At 34.7% G+C, this 16398-nt stretch overlaps 1 protein-coding gene across 2 annotated transcripts in view; it reads right to left on the minus strand.

Moving 5' to 3' along the window:
• RPA1 (replication protein A1) overlaps positions 1 to 16398 on the minus strand; it is a 52704-nt gene that overhangs the window by 23507 nt on the left and 12799 nt on the right. For both annotated transcript variants that reach the window (XM_081270236.1, XM_081270237.1), the window contains one exon: positions 11294 to 11382. In XM_081270236.1, the coding sequence (XP_081126362.1) occupies positions 11294 to 11382 (89 nt within the window). The remainder of the gene's footprint in view (positions 1 to 11293; positions 11383 to 16398) is intronic.

Consider the following 16398-nt stretch of genomic DNA (forward strand, 5'->3'; position numbering starts at 1 on the left):
TTGAACTCAGGGAGGGGCACTCAACCACTGAGCCACATCCCTGTTTTGTATTTTATTTAGAGACAGGGTCTCACTGAATTGCTTAATGCCTCACCTTTGCTGAGGCTATCTTTGAATCTGCGATCCTCTTGTCTCAGCCTCCCAAACCACTGGGATTACAGGTGTGTGCCACCATACTCAGCAGTGCACATGCCTTTAATCCCAGCAATTTAGGGATTGGGATTGGAGGCTGAGGCAGGAGGACTGCAAGTTTGAGGCTAGTCTCAGCAATTTAGCAGGACCTTGTCTCAAAAATAATAATAATAATAAAAAGGGGTTGGGAATGTAGCTCAGGGGTAAAGCACCCCTGGGTTCAATCTCCAGTACCAAAAAAAAAAAAAAAGTAAAATTAAAAAAGATAACTTGACTCTTAGGAGGAAGTGGAAATAGTCAAATATAGAAAAGCAAAATAGAAGAGTGGTTACCAGGGCTGGACACAGTGGCTCACACCTGTAATCCCAGCGGCTCTGGAGGCTGAGGCAGGAGGATCAAGAGTTCAAAGCCAGCCTCAGCAACTTAGTGAGGCACTAAGCAACTCAGTGAGACCCTGTCTCTAAAAAAAATACAAAATAGGGTTCGGGATGTGGCTCAGTGGTTGAGTGCCCCTAGTTCAATTCCTGGTACCCCCCCCCCCAAAAAAAGGGTGGTTACCACGTATGAATAGGAGTGGGAACTGGGAGTTGAGTGTGTATGGAGTTTTAGTTGGGGAAGATGAAAGTTCTGGAATAGAGAGTGGTGATGGAAGAACAAAAGTGTGAGCAGATTTAATGTCACTGAGTTATGCACTTAAAAATGGTCAAGTATGGGGCTGGGGATGTGGCTCAAGCAGTAGCACGCCCGTCTAGCATGCGCGCGGCCCGGGTTCGATCCTCAGCACCACATACAAACAAACATGTTGTGTCTACCGAAAACTAAGAAATAAAATGTTAAAATTCTCTCTCTCTCTCCTCACTCTCTCTTTAAAAAAAAAAAAAAAGGTCAAGTAGCCAGGTGCAGTGGCATGTACTCATAGTACCCCATACTTAGGGGAGGCTGAGCCAGGAGGACTGCTTAAGCCCAGGAGTTTGAGACTACCTTGGGCAACATAGCAAGACCACGTCTCCCGAAAAAATAACTAAATAAATAAAAGAAAAGAAAAAAAAAAAAAGGAAGAACGAACTGCTCAGTGGCAGAGCGCTCGCCTAGCATGTGTGAGGCACGGGGTTTGATCCTCAGCACCACATAAAAATAAACAAAAGTCTGTGTCCATCTACAACTAAAAAATTAAATTAAAAAAAGAACTAAATGTAAATTAGTTACCTATTCTAAAAAGCACATTTTTTACATTTTAATATGTGAACTAAAATTAATGTTACCATAATATAAGTATAGCAATGATATACAGTCTTAACATTTATTTATTTAAGCAGTACTAAGTATTCCACCGAGAGCCTCCCACATGCTAGGCAAGCATTCTACCACTGACCTATATCCCCAAACTTTTAAAAAAAATTTATTTTCAGACACAGACTTACTAAGTTATCCAGGCTAGCCTTGAATTTGTGATCCTCTTGCTTCAGCCTTCCAAGTAGCTGGGACTACAGGCGTGTGCCACTGAATCTGGCATAACCCTTGGATTATTAAGATCCGATGAAACATCTAGCTAGTCTCCATTTAATAATAGCTACCGGGGCTGGGGATGTGGCTCAAGCGGTAGCGCGCTGCCCTGGCATGCGTGCGGCCCGGGTTCGATCCTCAGCACCACATACAAACAAAGATGTTGTGTCCGCCGAAAACTAAAAAATAAATATTAAAAATTCTCTCTCTCTCTCCCCTCTCTCACTCTCTTTAAAAAAAAAAATAATAATAATAGCTACCATTTTCTGAGGGCTTACTATGCACCGGGTTCAAGGTCAAGTGCATTATTCCAGGAAGTATTAGTACTATGATGTAGACAGTACTATACCTTTTAAAAAGATGAGAAAACTAAGATATGTAAATGAAGTACCCAAAGTCACACAGCTGGGAAGAGTAAACCTAATCTTGAGTTCAGGTTTATGTATGTCCATGCACATCACTATATGCAGTTAAGGGGGGGGGAGAGGGAGGGGTGTGTGTGTGTGTGTTATTTGGGACTGAATCCAAGGCACTCTATCATCAAACTACATTCCTAGTCCTTTTTATTTTGAGACAGTGTCTTGCTTAATTGTCTAGGTTGGTTATGAATTTGCAATTCTCCTGCCTCAGCCTCCCTAGTCATTGGGATTATAGGCATGAGTTAAATTCAAATTTTATTTATTTTTTTTTTAAAGAGAGAGAGAGAGTGAGAGAGAGAGAGAGAGAATTTTTAATATTTATTTTTTAGTTCTCGGCGGACACAACATCTTTGTTGGTATGTGGTGCTGAGGATCGAACCCGGGCCGCACGCATGTGAGGCGAGCGCGCTACCGCTTGAGCCACATCCCCAGCCCCTAAATTCAAATTTTAAACAACTAGTCCTGGCATTAATAAGTCTAATTATATAGAACATAACTAATAACCATGTCTGGTAATAAGGAAAAGCTACTAATCGGCTTAATAGCACATTTATTTATTTATTTATTTATACATACATACATACATACATACATATATATATCCCCTTTTAAAATATTTTATTTAGATACAGTGTCTCACTGAGTTGCTTAGGCCCTCACTAAATTGCTGAGGCTGGTTTTGAACTTACAATTCTCCTGCCTCAGCCTCCTGAGCCACTGGGATTATGGGCCCAACAAAAGAGCAATTCTTAACTCCTTCCTGCTTTGAACCATACTTGCAAATCTGGGATAAGAAACAGCCCCAAACAAATGGATAGTAAGAACCTTGGTGCATTCTAAATAGCATCCCCTCAACTAATGCACTTCGACATAGCAGCTGCTCACAAGACCTTACATATATCAGTTTAAACTCAGCTAAAGTGCAATCTTTCTAAAAATCAAAATTATACTGCACAGCAGTAATGCTGAAACTCAGTTTCTGATAATCTTCTGCTTTATGCCACCTGCAAATCAAACCATTACAATAAGATGGATCAACATTATAATTCTTAGACTCTTGATCTGCGCTGGTTTTCACATCATTGGCTCTGATACAGAAAGGAAATATTTAAAAGCAGACTCTTTAGCCATGCCTGGTGGTGGACACCTGTAATCCCAGTGACTCCAGAGGCTGAAGCTTTAGTAACTTAGTGGTCACCTGACAAGTAACAGGTTCAGGATTATGTACTGGGAGGATATAAAAATCTGATTTTAGTTCTCTGCCTACTAACACAAGTTTCCTTACTTTCACAATAGAAAATTAGAAACCATTACTGTGAATATACTACAAGGCAGCTGTAACAATATTCCATCATGGCCCAACAATGTCATTGATCTAGTAACAATTCTATAATAAATAATTCTGAACAGCAAAATATTTTCCTATCCTTGTGCACTTTTACAGACTCTGAAGAAAGGGAAGGGCCGTTAAACTGGATATTGAGACAAAGGAAGTATTTTTCCACAGCTATAGATCTGACTTCAAGCAATAATTATTTTTCAGCATTTCCATCTCCATCTTTATCACAAACACTTTTGCCCCTGAATCATAAAATGTCCAGAGTAACCATTCAATTAAATACAACATAAAAAGCATTAGAAACCTGGCCAACGGTGATAAAAGTTGGCTACAGGCACACTTCCCTGCCCCTATTGCACTCAATGATTTCATCAGGGATGCCAACTATTGCTTTACCTTAGCACTCCTTCTAAAAGCTGAGAATGTGATAACCAATATGCTCATCTCAATAAAACTTTACTATTGCAAAACAAATGTGATATTCTAATTTAATTATTTGGCACTTTACCTGGTAAGTTCCAGTTTTCCCTCTCCAGTTTAAAGCACCAAATTACTACTATTTGTGTAAGTAAAAATATCCATCAAGTTCCATTACTGGGAAGAGCATGGTGATGGCCTAGTTCCAAAATCTTGCCACTTTTCCTAAAAACCATACAAAGCAATAAGAACACAAAGCTACTCTATGTATGTTCACATATGTGAATACACACACATACCACATAAAAGCTGTATCTTTAATTTAGAGAAACTAGGACAGAGCAAACCTACAAATTTTTCAAATTATGTGAAAGTAAAGCCAATAACAGCACCAGTTAAGAAATCACAACAGTAAGACAGACGCAGCCTGGATGATTTAAATGTAAAAACTAAAATGTGCAAGTACTAGAATAAGACATGAGCTAATGCCTTAATAACTTTGGAGTGAGGAAGACATTTCTAATTATGGCTCAGAATCCTGAAGTCATAAAAAATAATTGGCAAATCCAATTACATTAAAAAAATAAAAACCCTACCACATAGCAAAATAAAAACACCATAAGCAAATCAGTCAAAAGGCTCTACAATTCATATTAGAGACAAAGGACTAGACCCTCTACTTTTTCTTTTCTTTTTATAATTCCCCTACTTTTATTTTGGCACTGGAGTTTGTAGTCTTTTTTTGTTTTTATTTTGAGATACACTCTTGCTAAACTGCCCATGTTGGTCTTGAACTTGTGATCCTCGCCTTCTAGTCACTGGGATTACAGGTATGTGCCACCTCACCCATACCCCCTACTTTTTAAAGAACTCTTAGAAATTGAGAAGGCAAACAACCCAAAAGAAAAATGGGCAATAAGAATAGCCACTCCATAGAAAAACAAAAATAAAACCAACAAGGTGCTTAAACATTTATGCTGATCTTGCTCAGAATACATGTTAAAACTACACCTAGATACCATTTTTCATCTATCAAATTTGTAAAAATTCAAAATATTAATAGTATACTATCTTGGCATGGCTATGAAGAAACCAATATTTTTGTGTACTTCTGGTAGGAATATAAAAATGATACTATCTGATATGAAGTAGAATATCTAATTGTATTTACCAACCAGATACATTTAACAGTTAACTCAGTTATCTCATCTGTGGCAACCAAATCCCTTGAGTTCATATACCTGCCTATGCATGAAATTGTTCACTGTAGTAATGTTTCTTTTTTCTTAAGGTGCAAGAAGAGATCAAACCCAAGGTTTCAGACATTTACAGCACTGTTTTAATAGCCAAAGCATGGAAGTAATCCAAGTGTCTTTCAATAAAGGGATGAGATTAAATAAATTATGGAAAAGCCACACAAATACTTAATTTAGAAAAAAAGAAAAAAAATGCTGCAACATATATAAGGAAATATCTCTAGGTTAAAAACTTTTAAAAAACGGTTTATAAGAGGATAAAAAAGAGGGTGTGGTAATGTATACCTGTATCCCAGTGACTCAGGAGGTTGATTACAAGTTCAAGTGATTACAAGTTGAAGATCAACTTTACAACTTAGCAAAACCTTATCCTTTTTTTTTTTTTAAACCTTATCCTAAAATAAAAAAGTAGAGGGGAAAAAAAGAGAGAAAATAGTGCCATAATATGCTGCCTTGTAAGCAAGGTGGAGTACAGAATGATAATATATAATATTTGTGCTTGGTTATATTTACATAAAGAAATATATGAAGAACAAAAATAAATCATTATAAAGGGCAGCAGTGCCATAGAGAAAAATAAAATTATATCATTTGCAGGAAAATAGATGAAACCTGAGATCATTATTTTAAATAAAATAAGCCAAACTCAGAAGGTGAAGGGTTCTATGTATTCTCTCATTTGTGGAAACTAGAGAGAGAAAGAGGAAAAGGAAAGGGACGGGGGGGGGGGGGGGGGGCAGGGATCTCATGAAAATCAAAGGGGATTAGTAGATGAAAGGGAATAGGGGGTGAGAAGGAAGGACAGAGGAAGAAAGTGTTAAGGAATGATATTGGCCAAATTACATTGTTAAATTGTGTCCATGTGTGAATATGTAACAAAAAAATCCCATTAATATGTAAAATTATAATGTACCAACAAACAAAATGTGGCCAGAAAAAAAAAAAAAACGTGGTAATAGAGACAGTAGTAGGATAAGATTTCTCTGACTATATAATTTTATAATTTTGACTTCAGAAAACATATATTTAGGCTGGGGTTGTGGCCGAAGTGGTACAGCAAGCGCATGGGGCACTAAGTTCGATCCTCAGCACCACATAAAAAAATAAAATAAAGATACTGTGTCCACCTAAAACTAAAAAATAAATACTTAAAAAATATATATATTTAAAAATTAAAACAAAAATTAATGTTTACTGAAAAAAAAATCTGATCATCTTTATTTCAATTCAAAAATTATACATTTTAAAGGGCACATACACTAATATGAAATAATGATAACTTCCAATTATTTGACATTCCCATAATGGATTCACTCACACAATCTACATACCTAAATATAATTTTTACAGTAGGTAAAAGTTTGGTGTGAAGGTTAATCCTCAAAGTCCTGGATAAAACAGAAAGAGGCCTCAGCTGGAAATCACCAATACTAACTCATTTCCTCAAGCAATTCACCAAGTAACTTTCGGCAAGTCCCTTCCTTACCCTAACAACTGACCTCTAAAATTATTCCCTCGTTCTCCCATTCTGTAATTGTGTTCAGAATTGAAATCCAAGTTTCTTTTCCCTTCCTTTACTCTACTTAGGCAACGGCTAGGACCAAGTTTTATTTTTATTTTTTTATATTTTTTTTAAGAGAGAGAGAGAGAATTTTTTTTTTAATATTTATTTTTTAGTTTTTGGCGGACACAACATCTTTGTTTGTATGTGGTGCTGAGGCTCGAACCCGGGCCGCACGCATGCCAGGCAAGTGCGCTACCGCTTGAGCCACATCCCCAGCCCTAGGACCAAGTTTTAGATTCGATAACCATGACAGGATGTAGTTAGCCTCCAGTACAAAATTTATCGGACTCAACTTCATTTATCTTTAATCCAGAGAAACTATGAAAGGACTGGGGTGAAGCTCAGTGTACAGCATGGCATGTGAGAGCTTGTAAAAATAAAAAAGAGGGGCTGGGGTTGCGGCTCAGTGGTAGAGTGCTTGCCTAGCATGTGCAAGGCTCTGGGTTTGATCCTCAGCACCACATAAACAGAAATAAATAAAATAAATGTATTGTGTCCAACAGCAACTAAAAATTTTTAAAAAAAAAATTAAAAAGAGAGAAAGTGTGGACTGGAATTGTGGCTCAGTAGTAGAATGCTTGCCTAGCACAGATGAGGCACTGGGTCCGATTCTGTGGCAACCATTAAATAAATAAAGTAAAGGTATTAAATAAAGTAAAGGTATTGTGTCCATCTACAACTAAATTTTTTTTTTTTAAAAAAGTGTGAGAGCGAAAGTGTTAAGCACAGAAGAATAAAAATGAAGATGATACAAAAGTTCATTCATTGAGGGTAACTATACACGTAAGATGACATCTTTAAAGTCCTGAAAAGAAAATAAACTGTCTACCTAGAATTCTATTCTCAGCAAAAATATCTCTGAAAGCCAAAGGGAAAATATTTTCAGACACAAAAAAGGAAAGAATTCGGACTGGAGATATACCTCAGTTAGTAGAGTGCTTACCTTGCATGCACAAGGCCCTGGATTTAATCCCTAGCACCACACACACAAAAAAAGCAAGAATTCACTACCAGTGGAAAGGATACCAGTTGGAAAAGTGGCCCTACACAAAGGAATCAAGAGCACTAGAAATGACAACTATAAGAGTAAATATGTGACACTTTTTCTTATTATTTAAATCTCTTTAAAAAAATAATTGACTGCTTAAACAAAGATAGTAACAGGGGCTGAGGTTGTCACTCTGTGGTACAGCACTTGCTTGAATGCACCACATAAAAACCAAATAAATAAAGATATTGTGTCATTCTACAACTAAAAACATTTAAAAAAAAAGATAGTAGCAATGTATTATAGGATTTATTACAAAGATAAAAGGAAAATTGTTGACAACCATAATACAAAGTTTGGAGAAAAGAAAAGGGAGATTCCTATACTATACATGAAGTAGTACAGTATCACCCACAATAGACCATGATAAACTAAAATGCATACTATAAACCCTAAAGCACCAATAGAATAACAAAAAATTATAGTAATGAAGTCAATAAAGAAGAAAATAATCATAAAAAAATATTCAACCAAAAAAGAAAGTATAAAGAAAAAAGAAAAAGAAAACCAGATAGGACAAATAAAAGACAAATAGAAAAGAGAGACTAAACATATCACTAAGTTATATGTTATAACTATACAAAATATAAAGAGTCTAACCCCCAACCCATTAAAAGGCAGAAATTATCAAATTGGACAAAAAAGTAAGACCCACATATATACTGTCTATAAAAATACAAATTTAATATTTAGATGTATTTAAAAATAGATTCAAATAAAATGATAGGAAAAGATATAGCAAGCTAATACTAAATTTAAAAAAGCTAATGTGGCTTTATTTGTATTAAAAAAGATTTCAAAGCATATATTTTCACTGGGAATAAAGAAAGTCATTTCATAATGATAAAGGAATCAATTCATCAAAAGAACATAATAGGTCTAGATGCTTATATACTTAATAATGGAGTTTCAAAATGTAGGAAGCAAAAGCTAACAAAAATTGCAAAGAGAGAAACCTATAACTGTAGCCAGAGTCTAAAATGAATCTCTCAAAAATAGAACAAGAGGAAATCAGTTAAGAATACAGAAATCGGGGCTGGGGATGTGGCTCAAGTGGTAGCACATCGCCTGGCATGTGTGCGGCCCAGGTTCGATCCTCAGCACCACATACAAACAAAGATGCTGTGTCTGCCGAAAAACTAAAAATAAATAATATTAAAAAAAAAAAAAAGAATACAGAAACCTTGGACTACACTAACTTGACTTAACTGACAGAATACTCCATCCAACAACCAAAATACACCTTTTTCAAGTACACACATAATTTACCGAGACTATAATCTGAGACATAAAAATAAGACTAAATAAATTTAACAGGATTTGAGTCATAAAAGTATGTTGCTTGGCCACAACAGAATTAAATTAAATATCAATAACAAAAAGATCCCTAGAAAACCTTTACATTTGGTAAAAACCACAAAGTCAAAGAAATTAAAAAGGGAAATAATACAGTCTTTTGAACAGAATAAAAATGAGAATGTAACATTCCAGAATTTGCTGGATGCTGTTAGAGCAGTATTTAGGGGTAAATTTATAACACTATAACCTATATTAGAAAGAAGAAAGCTCTCAGTAAACGTAGCTTCCACTTTAAGAAAAAAAGACATCTAAAATATAATGTAAACAGCACCACATAAAGATCAAAATCATAAATCACTACAATAGAAAACGTAACAGAAAAATCAATGAAACTAAAAGTTGGGTCTTTCAAATCGATAACATAAACCTCTAGTTAAACTGATCACAATAAAGAGAACATAGAGCTAGGGATATAGCTCAGTGGTAGAGCTCTTACCTAGCATGCACCAGACCCCAGTGGTACCACAAAACAAACAACAACAACAACAACAACACACACACACAAAAAGAAAGAAATAAAGAAAAAGAAAAAACTAAAACAAGAAAAAAATTACCAATATCAGGAATCAGAGAGGTGATATCACCATAGATTCTACAGACCCTAAAATAATAATGAGGGAATATTATATATGAAACTACATATATGTATGTTTATATGTACATATAAATCCATTTGATATTTTTTGCCTTTTAATTTATTTTAATTAATTTAACTAATTATTAATGTATTTATAACATTTAAACTTATACAGGCCAATAAATTCAAGAACTCAAATGTAATGGCTATATTTCTTAAAATACAATCTATTAAAGCCCACAGAAAAAGAAATAGATAACCTGAATCACCCTGTATCTATCTGATTAAAAAAAAAAAAAATGAAGTTAAAACCTTTTCAGGGCTGGGGTTGTAGCTCAGTGGAAAAGCACTTGCCTAGCCTGCGTGAGGCATTGGGTTCAAGTCTCAGCACCACATAAAAATAAACAAATAAAATAAAGGCATTCTGTCCATCTACAATGACAAAATAAGTAAATAAAATTTAAAAAAAGAAAAAAGATAAATAAAGGCATGCTATCTGTCTATAACTACAAAATAAAAAATAAAAATCTTTTCATAAAAAGTAACAAAGGCTAGGGTTGTAGCTCAGAAGTACAGCACTTGCATGTGAGGCACTGGGTTCAATCCTCAGCACCACATAAAAATAAATAAAAAATAAAGGTATTATGCCCATCTATTTAAAATATATATTTTTTATATATAGCAAGCAAACAAAATACATTGGGCACCTTTGGTGAATTCTACTAAACATTAAAAAAAATTTTTGTTTTTTAGTTGTCAGTGGACTTGTATTTTATTTATTTATATGTGGTGCTGAGAATTGAACTCAGTGCCTCCACATGCTAGGCAAGTGTTCTACTACTGAGCTACAACCCCAGCCTATCTACTAAATATTTAAGGAAGAAGTAATGCTAATTCTATACAAACTCTTAGAAAATTTAAGAAGGAACACTTTCCAACCAATTCTGAGATCAGAGTTATTCTGATACCAAAGTCAGTCAGCCATGATTTAATAAACAAAAAACTATTGACTAATCTCTCTCAGAGATATGCAAAAATTCTAAACAAAATCAAATCAAGTAGACTTAGAAAAACAAATCCAACAATATATAAAAAGAATAGTACATCATAATGACACAGACTTATCCCAGAAATCCCAGGTTGGTATAGAATTAAAAAACAAAAAAATCAATCAATATCATTCACTATATTAATCAAACAAAAACAAAACAAAACCCCCCACAATTATAATTATCAATAGTAACAGAAAAAGCATGACAAAATTGCTGAGGCTGGCTTTGAACTCCCCATCCTCCTGCCTCAGATTCCCGAGCCTCTGGGGTTACAGGTGTGTACCACCATGCCTGGCTCACTTTTTAAAAACATTAATGTGCCCTAATCTTAAGAAAATACATTTCTCATTAATATTACAGATATCCTATAGTACCCTCTATTGTTATAACATCCTAGACAGTTGTTATTTTTTAGCCTACTCTAAGTGAATCTTACAGAGAATGTTACATTTTCTTTTTCTTCATAGATCATTTCTTCAGTATTGAAAATAAGGCAGAATAACCTTGTTCCCAGATCCCCCAAATCATTGTGATTTTATTAAGACTAACAACTGAATCCATAAAATAGAATCCTGGATCAATAAAGAGTTATTCTGTTAAGGGTACAAACTATAAAGAGCATTTTACCTTCATTATAGGGCACTGGATTACCAATTTTCATTCCAACTGTTTCAGCTGATTTCAAAACTTCTAAGTCCATCAAAATAACTACTCTCCTACAAGGGCAAAATAGAAACAAGATAGAATAAATTCAGAAGCATTCTAAATGACAAACTATTTAAAAAGCTTATCCTCAATAATCATTTTGATAAAAACTATTCTCCCTTTGTCAACTGTTTTTCATTGTTGAATAACTTGAGAAATATATGATATCAATTCCTACACAAATATTTCCTTTAATCTTTCACTGCATCATTATCAAGCTTTTTAATGATTGCAGGGTATTCACTTCCCATGTAGTCCTTTAATTAAAATGCTGCATTCTTGCTACACACCATATCTTCAAGGAGCCACTGACATGATAAGAATTTAGATTATTAAACATGAGAGTATGTGGCACCAAAAGATTATGAATTCTCAGAAACATACTTATCTAAATAATTACAAAACCAATTATGACAGCAGGTATTTTAAAAAATGTAATTATTACCTATCTTTAAGAACTTACAGGCCTTTGACACATCTTTACCTCGGATTAAAATTTTTCAATAACTTTCCCAAAACCTTAGACCCCAAAAACCACTTTGATGAGTAAGATAAGTAACTAAAATAAAAACCTTTCACATGTTTTACAAGGCTTTATGTGGTCTGGCCTTTCTAACCTCTCTGGTTCAACTCATCCCTCCTGAGTTCTCTGCCCTCTAAGCCACATCTTTCTATTCCTGCCATATGCCACAGGCCTACCTCTGTACAGACTGCCCTCTGTGGCTTTTTACCCCCACTGATTCTTCTTCATCTAATACTTTTTTTAAAAAATTCATTTTTAAAGTATTTATTTTTTAGCTGGACACAATATCTTTATTTATTTATTTTTATGTGGTGCTTCGGATTGAACCTAGGGCCTGGCACATGCTAGGCAAGCGCTCTACGGCTGAGCCACAACCCTAGCCCTCTAATACTTTTATTTAACCTCTCATCTCAAACATTATTACATTAAGAAATAATTCTCCAGTCTCTCATTTAAATCAGGTCTCCTTGTTGTACTCTTTGCTGTAGCTATGATTTCTTTTTTTCAGAACACTCCTGTTAGTTTAATTTCATATTTATTAGTAATTATTTTACTATATATCTCTCCTGGACAGGATCTCAATAAGTTCCCCAAGATCTTAAACTTGATATCCTCCTGAGTAGCTGGGATGACAGATGTGTACCACTGCACATGGCTAAGAATTCTTTAGAAAGTATTTACAAAAATATTTCTGAATAATATAATGTCTGATATTTACTTCAAATTTTTAGAGGAAAGAGGATGTGGAAAGGAGTACACAAAGCGAGATTGGATATCAGGTAAAATACGAAGCTGAAAAATGGGCTCTAATGGGAACTCACAATACCACTGTATGGTCTTTTTTTTTTTGGTACTGGGATTGAACCCAAGGGCACAGTACCACTGAGATACATCCCAAGTCATTCCTTTAAAATTTTTTCTTTTTTTTCTTTTTTTTTTATTTGTAAGTGGACGCAAAACTTCATTTTATTTATTTATTTTTGGGTGGTGCTGAGGATCAAACCCAGTGCCTCAGTGCTAGGCAAGCACTTTACCACAGAGCCACAACCCCACAGAGCCACAACCCCAGCCCACCCAGGTCCTTTTTTATTTTTTATTTTTGAGACAGGGTCTGGCTAAGTTGCTGAGGCTGGCCTTGAACTTGCAATTCTCCTACCTCAACATCCTGAGTCACTGGAGTTACAAGTGTGAACCACCATACCTGGCTCTACTGTTTTAGACATTTAAAATTATTTAGAATAAAAACAGATTAAAAAAGAGAGAGAAAGGAAGCTAAGAGGATTACTCTAAGGCAGAATTTACTTTCTAGGAATGAAAGAACAGTTCATTATTAGATAGTCTATTAAATAAGTCTATTAGATAATCTATTAAAATAATTCATAATGCTAAAAGATTAAAAATATGATTGTATCAAAATACAGTAAAAGCTTTTTTAAAAATTCAAGAGCCATTGCTAACAAAACCCTGAATAACAGAAGGACCTAAAAAATACCCTGAACATGATAAAGTGCATGCATTTATGTGATAAACACTATGGTAAGCACTAAGCATTTCCATCAAAATCAGTATACAAATATGGTACCCACTACCACCATTACTTTGATAGTGCTAGCTAATTCAATAAGATTAAAAATAAACAAAATGAATGACATAAATATCGAATAAGGAGATAATACAACTGTGTATCTAAAAAATCCGAGAGACTTTAAATGAATACATACCATATTCTTACATAAAAAGGTCTCCTAACATCAAATATTACATAAATGTAACACAATTATTTGTATTCCAACACAATATTTGCTTGCTTTTTCAAACTCAATAACAGAACTCTAAAATTCATATGGAAGAATAAAGATGAGGACTGCTAAGAAAACTTCTGATATTTACTTCAAATTTTTGTAAACTGAAGTAAAAAAAATAATATATTGTCAAAAGATACAACAATACTCTACAGAATCTGATATTTTAGCTGAAACTCTATATCACATAATTACAAGGTTGGCTGCTTTGAAAAATAGTTCAGTAAGTTAACATCTGATCCAATTTTCATTCTAGATATGGTTGGACCTCAGAATCTATAGCAACTAGTTCCAGGATACCACTTAACACAATCTGGTAATATCTTTATCATCTATATTTTTCGGATAAGAAAACGAACATACTGAATTAAGTTTCTTTCATAAAGTTTTACTTCTAGTAAGAGGTAGGTTCAGTATGTAAAATGCAGGTTTGTTCAGTCTTTGAAGTCTGTGCTCTTAAATGCCTCATATTTCTGTAAAAAATTAAAATTATTTAGAATAAAAACAGATTAAAAAAAGAGAAAGAAAGGTAAGAGGATTATTTTTTAGGCAGAATTTACTTTCTAGGAATAAAAGAACAGTTCACTATTAGATAATCTATTAAAGTAATTCATAATGCTAAAAGATTAAAAGATTTTTTTCCCTTAAAATAGAAATATTTAAGAACCAGGCATCTGACACACTCCTGGAATCCCAGCTAGTCGGGAGGCTAAAGCAGGAAGATTGCAAGTTCCAGGCCAGCTTCAGAACTTAGTGAGACCCTTAGCAACTTAGGGAGACTGTCTCAAAATAAAAAATAAAAAGGGCTAGGAATGTAGCTCAGTGGTAGAACACCCTAGGGTTCAAAACACAGTACCACTACCAAAAAAAAAAAAAAAAAAAAGGTAGTGAAATAAAGCAGATCCCATGGGAGTGGAACTGATTCCTGACTGGAGAGAACAGGCATTGAAGAGTTTCCCAGGAAGGACGGTACTCAATTCCAGAAAGGTCCTCTACCCTTTCCCATAATCATGTCCTAAAGGACAGAAAATGGATGGAAAGCACAGCTTAAGACACACAAAGGTGGCCTGGAGTGAAAGATAACAGGTCTCAAGCGACAAGATTGGCAAGAAGGCACACCTAGCATAGTTAGAGCAAACAGCAAGTCTGGATAGAAGTGTCCACATGAAGCTCAAACAAGACAAAAGGAGACAACACAGCAATACTGCAAGACAATAATGCATAAAAATGAAAGGAACAAGGGAAGCGAAAAGACAATGAAAGAACCCAGCCTGGAAGAAAGCAGAAGCCAAGAAAGAAAATGGATACTTCCCAAAAGTGATTCACAAAATAAATAAGACTGAATTAAAAAAAATTTTATATATATATACATATATACATGTGCCAAAAGATTAGGTGAAACAAGACACAGAACAGGGACCTTTTTAAAAAGCTAAGAAATTATTACACATCTAATACTTAAAACATAAACATCAAAGAAGAGAAGAGAGCTAAAAACTATTATGTTGAGAAACACTGATGGAATCCAACACATATTAGAAAAAGGATTGAAGCACACTAAAGACTTACATGGAGAACAAAGTTACCCAGGAATTCAATAAATTACATAGAAAACAGCATAAGGGAATAACACAGAAAAAAACTTCAAAATGGAAGAACTGAATCTGCAGACTGAAAGAGCATACTGTATGCCGGCAGTGGGTGGGGACCAATAAATCAGAAAAACTGATATTGAAACATAACCAGGTAAGTAACTGAATATAAAGTATAAAAATAAACAAACAAAATAAAGGTATTGTGTCCTTCTGCAACCAAAAAAATATTAAAAAAAGAAAAGAAAAAAGGCAGAAATTGCCAAGCACGGTAGCGGACATCTATATTCCCAGCAATTTGGGAGGCTGAAGCAGGAGGATCTCAGTGGTTTGGGAGGCTGAGGCAGGAGGATCTCAAGTTCAAAGCCAGCCTCAGCAACATTGAGGTGCCAAGAAACTCAGTGAGACCCTGTCTCTAAAATAAAATACAAAATAGGGTTAGGGATGTGCTTCAATGGTTGAGTGCCCCAGAGTTCAATCCCTGTACCTGCTCCCCTCCAAAAAAACAGCATAAATGCAGAAATCAGAATAGGCTGGTCTTGACTTCTATGGATCAACATTAAAATTCTGAGGGTAAAACTACTGTGGAACTCCAAAACAGATACCCAGCCAGGTTGTCATTCTAGAATAAAGGCAAATAGATTGGTATTAGGGAACAGGAGTATCCCAGGAAAAAGAAGTTTCTGAATTAAATCAAACTACTCAAGAGAATCAAAATTAAGGAGATAAAGAGAAGGAAGGCTGGCAAAAATACAAATGTCCTTAAATTAATTTAACAGATTTTAAAACCATTTTAATCCTTTAAATTTGTTTATACATTTTGTCTTATTTAAATCTTTGTTATGTGGGAGAGCAGGAGAGCTCTACCACTGAGTTACATCCCCAGCCCTTTTATTTTGAGACAGGCTCTTGCTAAATTGTAAAGGCTGGCCTTGAACTTGAGATCATTCTGTCTCAGCATCAGGATTCACTGAAATGACAAGCATGCGCCACCAAGCCTGACTTCTTTAAATCTTCCCAGAAATTCACAGAAGTTTCTTTCTTCTGGTAAAGAAAAACTTGTCTGATTAAACCAGTTCCTTCCGTTCATTTGTGTTAAATCACTTAAAA

This window comes from Spermophilus citellus (genome assembly GCF_964194105.1).
Source record: "Spermophilus citellus genome assembly, chromosome: 17".
NCBI classification, from domain to species: domain Eukaryota; kingdom Metazoa; phylum Chordata; class Mammalia; order Rodentia; family Sciuridae; genus Spermophilus; species Spermophilus citellus.